The 13,229-nt window shown below is 43.6% G+C and overlaps 1 protein-coding gene across 6 annotated transcripts in view; it reads left to right on the top strand.

Moving 5' to 3' along the window:
- The window catches only part of herc1 (HECT and RLD domain containing E3 ubiquitin protein ligase family member 1), a 242,837-nt gene that overhangs the window by 72,993 nt on the left and 156,615 nt on the right, over positions 1-13,229 (top strand). For all 6 annotated transcript variants that reach the window (XM_078430008.1, XM_078430009.1, XM_078430012.1 and 3 more), the window contains exons 14-18: positions 2,281-2,499; positions 3,297-3,449; positions 3,541-3,673; positions 8,068-8,259; positions 8,953-9,174. In XM_078430008.1, the coding sequence (XP_078286134.1) occupies positions 2,281-2,499; positions 3,297-3,449; positions 3,541-3,673; positions 8,068-8,259; positions 8,953-9,174 (919 nt within the window). The remainder of the gene's footprint in view (positions 1-2,280; positions 2,500-3,296; positions 3,450-3,540; positions 3,674-8,067; positions 8,260-8,952; positions 9,175-13,229) is intronic.

A 13,229-nucleotide genomic window follows, 5' to 3' on the forward strand; every position in this document is an offset into this window, starting at 1 on the left:
GGGTCTTTATTCTTTGGAGCGTAGAAGGTTGAGGGGGGACTTGATAGAGGTTTTTTAAATTTTAAGAGGGACGGACAGAGTTGACGTGGGTAGGCTTTTCCCTTTGAGAGTGGGGAAGATTCCAACAAGGGGACATAACTTCAGAATTAAGGGACAAAAGTTTAGGGGTAACATGAGGGGTAACTTCTTTACTCAGAGGGTGGTGGCTGTGTGGAATGAGCTTCCGGTGGAAGTGGTGGAGGCAGGCTCGATTTTATTATTTAAGAGTAAATTGGATAGGTATATGGATGGGAGGGGATTGGAGGGTTATGGTCTGAGAGCAGGTAGATGAGACTAGGTCAGAGAAAGTGGTCAGCGTGGACTGGTAGGGCCGAACGGGCCTGTTTCCGTGCTGTAATTGTTATATGGTTATATGGTTAGAACTGAGACGAGGAAAAACTTTTTCAGTCAGAGAGTTGTGAATCTGTGGAATTCTCTGCCTCAGAAGGCAGTGGAGGCCAATTCTTTGAATGCATTCAAGAGAGAGCTAGATAGAGCTCTTAAGGATAGCAAAGTCAGGGGGTATGGGGAGAAAGCAGGAACGGGGTACTGATTGAGAATGATCAGCCATGATCATATTGAATGGCGGTGCTGGCTCGAAGGGCCGAATGGCCTCCTCCTGCACCTATTGTCTATTGTCTATCTAGTTTTCACCTGTCACTGAAAATGTCATTATCAACCACGATCCAAGGCCTTGTGTGCAACTGGTCAGGTATTGCACTGTTTCAGCAGCCTGTGCTGCTGTGCGTGGCTGGCTTCGGCCTGTGGTGAGTGGTGGAGGGTGTGGCCCAGCAGCCAGAGGCTCTAGCGGGCCTGTCCTCTGGGTAGAGCCTAAGTCCTGGAAGCTGGAGTAATTTGCAGGCTGACAGCTGGATCTGGGCTGTTTATATGACGTTTGTGGGCTGGAATAGGGCTGGAAGTAGGCCATTGTGTTAGAAACAGGTGAAAATACCATAGGGATTATGCCTGCTGTTATTGTGTAAGAAAAGATGGGGGCATGAGGGAATTGAGTTCAGGATCAACACGAGGACGTGTAGAATACAGTAGGTATCCCAGTTTGGCGCAGAAGTGGTGAAATCTGAGCAAAGGTGGTCCAGGTTTCCCTCCAAAAAGTGTGTTGTCCCTTCATCCAAATCACATCCGAGGACACGCGTGACAAGCTGGAAGTCTCCGGTTAGCATTTCCAGACCGCTGAACAAGATGTTGTTGTTGTACAACTCCTCCCCCTTCTGTCGTGGGGTGGACTAACTTCCTTTCCCCCCTCCCCCCCCCTCCAATCTTCTGTCGTGGGGTAGACTAACTCCCTTTCCTCCTTCCCCTCCTCCCCCCCCCATCCAATCTTTGCACATCCCCAATCCTGGACCTTCCACTCATCACTTTAATTTCATGTTTCTTGTTGTTTTATGACTGTTGGATGACCAATTTCCCTCCTGGGATAAATAAAGTTCTATCGTAGCATATCATTGTTGTGTGTTGTTCTGGGAGAAATTGATTTTTTCAGTTGCCTATCATTGAGGGAAGAAAACACAAGCCCTAAGCAATTTGGATTTTAATGTTAAATTCCTTTTAATTTAATCATTAGTCAACTTTATTTTCCTTTATCTGTAATTTTACCGAGACAAAAACCATTAAAAATGTTCATATGTCAGATATTTGTGGCACTGCATAGGGCAATAATTTGGATAGCTTTTAATAAAATAGTGACATTTATTTAAGGCCTTTATGCAAGGAGTACTCAAATATGCTTTCATATTTTCTTGAATTGAGAATAAATCCATTATTCTGCCGTTAGTATAAGCAAATAACAAACAGATTTATTTATTTCACAAAATGCTGGAGTAACTCAGCAGGTCAGGCAGCATCTCAGGAGAGAAGGAATGGGTGATGTTTCAGGTCGAGACCCTTCTTCAGACTTCAGTCTGAAGAAGGGTCTCGTTCCGAAACGTCACCCATTCCTTCTCTCTTGAGATGCTGCCTGACCTGCTGAGTTACTCCAGCATTTTGTGAAATAAATACCTTCGATTTGTACCAGCATCTGCACAACAGATTTTCTTACACAACAGATTTATTTACATCCTCGACAATATAGTTATAATTTACAAAGCTATTAAATTTAATTTGCCTAGCGACTGACTGTAACAAAAACATGAATATTCCAGGTAAATGCTTGTTGCTCTTTCCACTCTGTCAAATGTATGGCCATATTATCTTAATGGATTATTAATACTGTTTTTATTACAGAGAATGCAGTTGGATATTATTCTCACCAGCTTGCAGGACCACACCCATGTGGCTTCTTTGCTGGGTTACAGCTCTCCTCCCGATGTTGAAGCCTCCTCGACTGGGCCGAGTTACTGCAGCTTCCCTGACACCTCGTTCAGCTCCCAGGCCAGTCATCCTGATACTCATTTGGCAGAGATCTTGATGAAAACACTACTGAGGAATTTAGGATTCTACACAGTAAGCAACTTCCTAATTACGAATGTGTTGATTTAATTTAATTCTGTATTGTTATTGTTGTGATATTGCAAGGACTACTTTGTTGTATCACAAGGACTACTTTGTTTGCCTGCATAGTAACATGTATATAAGAGAATGAGGTGATTTGGTGGAATAAACGGCCTGGATTTAAGCTCCAGCTGTCAAACCTTTTAAACACGTGTACTTGTGGTCCTTCCAGAGTCATAACAACAGATACCGGACCACGAAGTACAACAGTTATTACTTCGCATTTGGACAGGAAAATATTTCTTTATTCTAAATACAATATCTTCAATAAGTTTGCCCTAAATGTTTTGACTAACTAATGCTCCTGTGAGAGATTTTTTTTCAAATCCTTTGAGGAAAGAAAAGCAAGGGAGAATGTGGCATAATTTGTCATCAAATATCTTGCAGGAGAATTGCACATGTATTTATTCTGTTTGACAATTGGATAATCCTTGTATAAGATGGTTATCAGCCAGTCCTTTTATCTATTGGCATGATTGAACACACACATGTAGGTTAAGTAGGCAGTGATTTTTTATTTTCTCAACTATTATGTGCAAGAGTATATTTATTTTCCATGTATAACACAGATGAGGCTTGAAGATCATCAATTAGACATGATGGGAAGTGTGCTGTTCCAGAGAAAGCTATAACTTGAGAAGGAGGAAACTTAAGGGCAAATACCCAATTGTTTTTTTTGTGTCTTGTTTAAATGCCTTCATTAAATTGCTGCATTTGTTATGTTTATTATTATTATTATTCCTCTCTAGGATCAAGCTTTTGGAGAACTTGAAAAAAATAGTGACAAGCAACTATTGGGAACTTCATCAGCTGAAAACAGCCAGCCAGCTCACTTACACGAGCTCCTGTGCTCTCTGCAGAAGCAACTTCTGGCATATTGCCACACCAACAGTGTCAATGAGGTAGGCATGGAATGCACGCAGCGTTTACTCAGAAATGCACATTTGAGATGTCATCTTTTGTTGCATGTAAAACTCTGCATGTGTTTTTTAGAGCTCCAGCAGCGTGGCATTGTTGCACAAACACCTGCAGCTCTTGCTGCCTCATGCAACCGAGATTTACTCCCGTTCTGCAACGCTGCTGAAGGAAAGCTCCTGGAATGGAAGTGTCCGGGACAAGCTTCAAGGTACGAACGACATATTTGAACAACACGTAGAACAGTGCAGCACAAGAACAGGCCCTTTGGCCTTCGATGGCTGCATTGATTTAGTTTAGTTTAGAAATGCAGCGCGGAAACAGGCCCTTCAGCCCACCAGGTCTGCACCGACCAGCGATCCTCGCACATTAACACTATCCTACACACACCAGGGACAAATCTTTACATTTACCAAGCCAATTTCCCTACATACCTGTACATCTTTGGAGTGTGGGAGGAAACCGAAGATCTCGGAGAAAACCCATGCAGGTCACGGGGAGAACGTACAAACTCCGTACAGACAGCACCCGTAGTCAGGATGGAGCCCGGGTCTCCGGCGTTGCAAGCGCTGTGAGGCAGCAACTCTACCGCTGCGCCACCATGATGCCAATCTAAATTAATTGCATAGGAAGGAACTACAGATGCTGGTTTACATCAAAGATAGACAGAAAAGGCTAGAGTAGCTCAGTGGGATCGGCAGCATCTCTGGAGAGAAGGAATGGGTGACGTTTCAAGTCAAGATCCTTGAAATCTAATTGCATTTGTCGTGCAAAATCCACCATATCTCTATTTCCTGCTTGTTCATGTGTCTGTCGAAGTACTTCTTAAAAGTTGTTGTCATTTCTGGCGGTACATACCAGGCACATATCACGGTCTATTTTCAAAAGAAAACATGACTTGTAAATCTCCTTTACTTGTAATCCCCATGCACCTTATACCTAAGCCTTATGGTACTTGACATTTCTATCCTGGGGATAAAGGATGACAAATGGATGAAATGCTTGCGTTGACTTATCTTTAAATTATTTCCAAGAATAAAGCCTACCTTTTTTTTGTCGCATAAGTACCATACCATTTAATAGGTTCATCAATCACATTTCTAAAAATATGGTTTCATGAATTAAATTGATTTAAATAGTAATGCATTTCACAAAATGCTGGAGTAAATCAGCAGGTCAGGCAGCATCTCAGGAGAGAAGGAATGGGTGACGTTTCGGGTCGAGACCCTCCTTCAGGCTGAAGAAGGGTCTCGACCCGAAACGTCACCCATTCCTTCTCTCCTGAGATGCTGCCTGACCTGCTGAGTTACTCCAGCATTTTGTGAAATAAATACCTTCGATTTGTACCAGCATCTGCAGTTATTTTCTTACACTAAATAGTAATGCAGATTATTAACCATTGAACTTCAATTGAAAATATCTGGCCACTTGGATTTAGGTGCTACACTGGCAGAGTATCCAGACCATTGGATATTATTTCTGCTAATACTCCCAAAGTACTTTTAATTCACTTTTTTAGATGTTAAAGTGTTATAAATTTTCATGTAGTGGAAAGGTAGTATGGAAAACAACGTTTGATGAACCACAGGGTCATACAGTGTGGAAACAGGCCCTTCAGCCCAACTTGCCCACACCAACCAACATGCCCCATCTACTTTTATCTGTGTTAAACTCCATCAACCTTTCCTCAGCCCACCTTGCCAACCAATCAAGATCCTGCTGCAATTTTTGACAGACATCTTCCCTATCTGCAATACTACCCACTTCAGGTAGTACCTGATACTATACTACCCATCTGCCAACTTGCTAATCTGGCCATGTACATTCTCATCCAAATCATTGATATAGATGACAAACGGTAACAGGCCTAGCACCGAACCCTGAGTCACTCCACTTGTCGCAACCCTCCACCATCACCCTCTGCTTCCTTCCATTTTCTCTCCATTCAGCTATCTCTCCTTGGATACCAAGTGGTCTGACCTTCCAGAGCAGCCTAGCATGTGGAACCTTGTTGAATGCTTTGCTGAAATGCCAAAACATCTGCATTTCCAAACAGTCAGCTGTGCTCTTAGAATTGCTAACTCAAAGTATTTCTGGAGACGCAAAGAACTGGAGATGCAGGTTTCTTTAGTAACTCAGCAGATCTCTGGAGGACATGGATTTGTTGTGTTTTGGGTTGGGACCCTTTTTCAGACTCTGGGTTGTGTTTAGAAACATAGAAAATAGGTGCCGTTCGGCCCTTTGAGCCGTTTCATTAAGTAGTATGAGTAAATACAATGGCACAAGAGACAGAAGATACTGGAATCTGTAGCAAAAACCAGGAGAGCAGCTGGAGGAACTGCAGCATCTGTGGAAGGAAATGGACAGTCGACGTTTCTATCCAAAGGTTCCCAACCTGAAACATTGATTGCCCATTTCCCTCCATAAATATGATATTGCTTGATTAACTATCACTACCTCAGTACCATTGGTGCTGACTGGGGTATGTGCACCAATGATTGTAAGTAATCATAGCTGTTGACACAAGATATTTTCTCCGAGTGAATTTTGAAGGGTGGCATGAAAAATCTCATTTAGGCTGGAGGGTAAAATGTACTTTCGGCTGGATTGTGGTGAAGGAGATTTTATTGAAGATGGACACAAAGTGCTACAGCAGGTCAGACAGCATCTCCGGAGAAAAGGAAAAGGTGACGTTTCGGTTCTGATCCCTTCAGATTGAAAGATAGACGTGGGGGGGGGAGCGGGGAGGAATAGGGGAGGTTGGGGGTGAGAAAAGGCCAGAACAAATCAGGGCTGGCAACAGATGAGCTCAGAAAGGGTGGAGACTATCGTGGCCCATTGTTGGCTGGGGAAGTTGAGCTTATTGAGTAGGGATACTTGATTGGAAGTTGTTAATAGAATTTGGAGAACACTGTTTTGAGCAGGAAGAAAAAAAGATAAATCGCTAGGTGATTGAACTCTTTCTTTATCTGACTATATTGCGAGTTGGAGCATGAGAAGATCTGGTCATGTCTCATAACAAAGAAAATTTTAATCTGATAAAAATGTTAGGAATTCACCTGGTGAACCTACGCTGCACTCCCTCAAAAGCAATAATGTCCTTCCTCAAATTAGGAAACCAAAATTGCACACAATACTCCAGGAGTGGTGCCACCAGGGCCCTGTACAACTGCAGTAGGACCTCCTTGTCCCTAAACTCAAATCCTCTCGCAATGAAGGCCAACATGCCAGTAGCTTTCTTCACTGCCTGCTGTACCTGCATGCTTACTTTCAGCGACTGATGTACAAGCACACCCAGGTCTCGTTGCACCTCCCTTTCTACAAAGCTAACACCATTCAGATAATCGGCCTTGCTGTTCTTGTCACCAAAGTGGATAACCTCACATTTATCCACATTATACTGCATCTTGCCCACTCACCCAACCTATCCAAGTCATCCTGCAGCCTCATAGCATCCTCCTGCAGCTCACACTGCCACCCAGCTTTGTGTCATCCGCAAACTTAGAGATGTTACATTTAATTCCCTCGTTTAAATTGTTCTTTAAATTCCTAAATGCAAACTAACTAATATTGTGGATGTTATCTGCAGGGACTGGGATGTGTCAATGTAAGTTCAGAGATCTGGTGACCTGATTTCTGTTGGCATTATCAATGGAAGTGTATATGCAAGAGGTTGTAGATGAAGATCGCACCTACTGTAATTATAGCTACTTGAGCAGAGCATCTTTGATCTTAAGATATCTTTGAAGCTGGTGAAGCACCATCTGGACTGCTAACACGAGTGATTTTCTTCTAATGGAATTAAGTTCCATCTGACAGCTATTGCTGCCATGCCAGTTCTCGTTTTTACTTTAGTTTAGAGATACAGTGGGGAAACTGGCACTTCAGGCCATCAAGTCCACGTCGACCAGTGATAGACAATAGGTGCAGGAGGAGGCCATTCGGCCCTTCGAGCCAGCACCGCCATTCAATGTGATCATGGCTGATTATTCTCAATCAGTACCCCGTTCCTGCCCTCTCCCCATACCCCCTGACTCCGCTATCCTTAAGAGCTCTATCTAGCTCTCTCTTGAATGCATTCAGAGAATTGGCCTCCACTGCCTTCTGAGGCAGAGAATTCCACTCCTGTACACTAGTTCTATCCTACGCACTAGGGACAATTTACAAAAGCCGATTAACCTATAAACTTGCACGCCTTTGTAATGTCACAGGAACATGGAGAAAACCCGCTCAGTCATAGGGAGAACGTACAAACTCCGTACAGACAACACCCAGAGTCAGGATTGAACCCGAATCTCTGGCGCTGTAAGGCAGCAACTCTAACACTGTGCCACTGTGCCGTCTTCATTTGTCCAACTAGTGAGTCTAGCCTCCCTGATTGCTCAGCCAGAAAATGGAGTTACAAAGTGTTATAGACTAACTTGGATGTGGGGAAATATAAATTTGGTTTACCAACAATGGAAAATGTCAGTTTCTGTTTTTATTGTTTGAATGTTGCCCGTTATTGTTTTAAGATCCACGTTTGATATTGGAAACCAGTTTTTTGTGTAAGTAAATATATTAATAATTCGTTCAAATACCTACACGGAATAACTTTCCTTGCAGGAGTCCTGTATGGATCGGCAGCTGGGAGCATGGTGTGTCAGATCATTAATTCTCTATTGTTGCTGCCTGTCTCTGTGGCACGGCCTTTGCTTAGTCACCTGCTGGATTTACTACCATCACTGGATCGTTTAAACCGACTTTTACCAGCGGCAGCCTTTTTAGAGGAACAGGAGCTGCAATGGCCACTGCATGGTAAGAAAGGTGCTTTTACACATGGATCGTTAATAATCTGGTAACTTTCCATTTTTGCATGATTGGGAAATAATTGAATGTTATTCATTAACAAGTTATTTGATTGGGATCAAAATGTAGCATTAAACCTGAGAATGGAATATTTAAAAAAAATATATATATAATGGTTGTAGGAGGCATTTTGCATTTATTAGGTCTTTTTGCTTATTAATATCATTACCTTGTATCCTGCTGTAGTTTGGACACTATAGAGTTAATGCAATGCTTACGTAGGGGCTGGGCGGAGCTAGAGTGCGGGCAGTTGGGTACTTGCTGGTGTAGAGAGGGTGTGTGAGCCAAGGAGGTGCTGACAGAGGCTCCGCCAAAAGATTTATTAGCCAAGATTAATACAAACCACGAAGTTATATCTGGCAATTCGTATCGATCGCATAGACTGTGGTAAGATATGGAATCTTACCTAGCAAATTAATAACCAGTCGATGACAAGAGATATGCCAATATGTTTATTGCTCCTTCAAATAAAGAAGACTAACTGTCAAATGTCGAGGAGGATCTCTGTTATTATTTGTTCGAGTCATTACGCTTATCGCTCACCCGGTCTATGCAAGTGGCAGCTTGGGAGCTAATTGATAAACGAGAAGCTGGCCGCTACAATGGGATTATAAACTGTTCAATTTTTGGACTTGCGTTTAGGTAATCCTGAATGTGTTGACCCTGAGGATTTGGCTATTCCACACCCTGCCCAGTCCTGGGTCTGGCTGGTGGACCTGGAGAGGACGGTCGCACTACTCGTGGGGCGATGCCTCGGTGGAATGTTGCAGGGCTCGCCGACGTCACCAGAGGAACAAGACACGGCTCACTGGTTGAAAACGCCCCTCTTCAGCAATGGATTGGAAATGGATCACTCCCAGCTAGGTAAAAGTAATTTCCACATTTGGTGATTCAGCTCAGAAGTATATTGAAGCGTAACTTTCCTTTTTGTTCCTGAAAAAGCTATTTCAGTTGTGGAGAGCATGCCCACTGTGCTCGATTGCAATGTCAGATTGCAGACTGCAATATAAACATTTTGGAAGCAGATTTTGCCATAGAAAATGGACAGTGCTGGAGGTCTTAAGATGTTTTAAGGTAGATAAATCCCTGGGATCTGATTAAGTGTATCTTAGGACATTATGAGAAGCTAGGGACTCATCCCTGGTCCCTGAGCGAGATATTTGTGTCCTTGATAGCTGTGGGTGAGGTACTGCAAGGCTGGAGGGCAGCTAATGTTGTGCCACCATTTAAGTGAGGCTGCAATGAAAAGCCTTTGAACTAGTGAACCTGACAACAGCGGAGGATAAGTTACTGGAGGGGACCATGAGAGACAGGAAAGGATAGTCAGATTACTTTGTGCATGGGATATCATGTCTCAAATATGGTTGAATGTATGGAAGAGGTGACCAAGAAGATTGAGAGCAGTGCAGAAGACTTTGTTTGTATGAACTGTAGCAAGTCCTTTACCAAGGTTCCACGAGGCAGGCAAGTCTTGAAGCTCAGATAACGTGGCACTTACGTTGGTCAATATGGTACAAAATTGGCTTGAAGATAGGGAATGGAGGTGGTGGTGGAGGGTTCTTTTACAGGCTGGTGGCCAGTAATGAGTGGTGTGCCACAGGGATTGGTGTCGGGTCGACTGTTGTTCATTATTGATGTGAATGCAAGCGGCATGATTAATAAGTTTGCTATAACTATAACTAGTGGTAAAGTGTACAATGAGGAAGGTTATCTAAGATTACCATGCAATCTTGATCACCTGAGCCAATGGGCAAGGAATGGCAGATCGAGTTTAATTTGGATAAATGTGAGGTTTTGCCTTTTGGTAAGACGAGCTAGGGCAGGACTTGAATAGTAAATGGTAGGACCCTGCGGAGTGTTGTAGAACAGAAAGACCTAGACACAGGTGGGCAGGATGTGAAGAAGGCTTTTGGTATGTTTGTCTTCATCAGTCACTGTATTGAGTACGAGAGTTAGGATATCATGTTACAGGTGTACAAGATGTTACTAAGGCCACATTTGGAGTACTATATACAGTTCTGTAAGAAAATAACTGCAGATGCTGGTACAAATCGTACAGGTATGTAGGTTAATTGGCTGGGTAGATGTAAAAAAATTGTCCCTAGTGGGTGTGGGATAGTGTTATTGTACGGGGATCGCTGGGCGGCACGGACTTGGTGGGCCGAAAAGGCCTGTTTCCGGCTGTATAGATATGATATGATATGATATGATATGATATGATAAATCGAAGGTATTTATTCACAAAATGCTGGAGTAACTCAGCAGGTCAGGCAGCATCTCAGGAGAGAAGGAATGGGCGACATTTCGGGTGGAGACCCTTGTTCAGACTGATGTCAGGGGGGCTGACAAAAGAAGGATATAGGTGGAGACAGGAAGATAGTGGGAGATCTGGGAAGGGGGAGGGGAAGAGAGGGACAGAGGAACTATCTAAAGTTGGAGAAGTCAATGTTCATACCACTGGGCTGCAAGCTGCCCAGGCGAAATATGAGGTGCTGTTCCTCCAATTTCCGGTGGGACTCACTATGGCACTGGAGGAGGCCCATGACAGAAAGGTCAGACTGGGAGTGGGAGGGGGAGTTGAAGTGCTGAGCCACAGGGAGATCTGATTGGTTAATGCGGACTGAGCACAGGTGTTGTGCGAAGCGATCGCCGAGCCTGCTTTAGGTTTCGCCGATGTAAATAAGTTGACATCTGGAGCAGCGGATGCAATAGATGAGGTTGGAGGAGGTGCAGATGAACCTCTGTCTCACCTGGAAAAATATACAGTTCTAGTCACCTGCATAGGAAGGATGTTAGACTGGAAAGAGTGCAGAAAAGATTTAAGAGGATGTTCCCAGGTCTGTAAGGTTTGGGGCTGGATCGTTTCTCCCTGGAATGTGGAAGGCCAAGTGGAGAACTTAATAAAATCACATTTATAAAATTAAAAGCGATATTGATAAGGTGAATCATTTCCCTAAGTGGAGTTTAAAACTCGAGGGGATAGGTTTATTTTGGTAGGGAGGGTGAGGAGGAGAGACCTGATGGACACTATTTTCCACACAGAGGGTGGTGGGTATGTGGAACGAGCTGTCAGATAAAGTGGTAGAGATGGGTACAATTACAACATTCAAAAGACATGGAACATGGAAAGGGGAAGGGATCTGAGCCAGATGCATGCACGTGGGACTAGCGCGGTTCGATAACTTGATTGGCATGGATGAGTTGGGCCAAAGGGTTTGTTCTGTGTAGCTTGATCCCTCTGTGGCTGCACACCTCCGGGAATGCGGTGCCTGGGATTCATATCATATCATATCATATATATACAGCCGGAAACAGGCCTTTTCGGCCCACCAAGTCCGTGCCGCCCAGCGATCCCCGTAAATTAACACTATCCTACACCCACTAGGGACAATTTTTTACATTTACCCAGCCAATTAACCTACATACCTGTACGTCTTTGGAGTGTGGGAGGAAACCGAAGATCTCGGAGAAAACCCACGCAGGTCACGGGGAGAACGTACAAACTCCTTACAGTGCAGCACCCGTAGTCAGGATCGAACCTGAGTCTCCGGCGCTGCATTCGCTGTAAAGCAGCAACTCTACCGCTGTGCTACCGTGCCGCTATAATTGTCAGCTATAATTACAACATGATTTGGAGTTTATTCAAAACAGATGAGTTTAAGCTGCAAATTAACAGAAATAGTTTAAATTGACATGTTTAGTTAAAGAAATCGGAAGGAAAATCTTGATTGTGGAGTCGGGAACAGAAATAATTACATTCAATGTTATCACTCAAAGAATGGAGGGTCAGTTAGAATAGAAAAGGGTTCATAAATAATTAATCATGGGGTCATGAGGCTCGGGGAATGGATGAAGTTTTGAATGGAGAATGGAGACTAACCCTGCTAATGGGGAGAAGGCAGGAAAATGGGGTTAGGAGGCAGAAAAACGGGATTAGTAGGCAGCGATCAGCCATGAGTGAATGGCGGAGTGGACTCGATGGGCAGAATGGCCTAATTGCATCCAACCTGTTTAGTTCTTGCGTTATATTTACTGCTGTAGTTAGAAGGTCTAGCACAAATTATTCTAAGGATTAATTATTTTAGACAATAGACAATAGGTGCAGGAGCAGGCCATTCGGCCCTTCGAGCCAGCACCGCCATTCAATGTGATCATGGCTGATCATTCTCAATCAGTACCCTGTTCATGGCTTCTCCCCATACCCCCTGACTCCGCTATCCTTAAGAGCTCTATCTAGCTCTCTCTTGAATGCATTCAGAGAATTGGCCTCCACTGCCTTCTGAGGCAGAGAATTCCACAGATTTACAACTCTCTGACTGAAAAAGTTTTTCCTCATCTCTAACAATTTTTACTAACAATAAGATTTCTCTCCAAATTATTGCCTCTACATACCAAGCTTGATTTATCACATGAAGTCTTTTTAGTCATGTCAAAAGTATCAAGACACCAGTTGGTCCTGGTATCAAAGTTTAGTTCAGAGATACAGCATCGAAAAAGGTCCACTGAGTCCACATTGACCATGATTACCCATTCACACCTGTCTATGTTATCCTATTATCGCATCAACTCTGCCATGAGAGGCAGTTTAAAGAGACCAATTGACTTACTGACCTGCACTTCTTTGGGATTTTGGAGAAAAACAAAGCACTGGCAGGAAACCCGTTTGGTCACAGGGAGAATGTACAATCTCCACACAGGTCAGGTTCAAACTCTTTCTTAAATTCTTTCTTAAATCAATAATAAATTGGACTGGACCGAAAACACCGATGCGCTATACAGAAAGGGCCAGAGCAGACTTTACCTGCTGAGGAGACTCAGGTCCTTTGGAGTGCAGGAGGCACTCCTAAGGACCTTCCACAACACGGAGGTTGCATCAGCCATTTTCTATGGAGTGGTCTGCTGGAGCAGCAGCATCTCAG

This window comes from Rhinoraja longicauda, chromosome 38 (genome assembly GCF_053455715.1).
Source record: "Rhinoraja longicauda isolate Sanriku21f chromosome 38, sRhiLon1.1, whole genome shotgun sequence".
Lineage (NCBI taxonomy): Eukaryota > Metazoa > Chordata > Chondrichthyes > Rajiformes > Arhynchobatidae > Rhinoraja > Rhinoraja longicauda.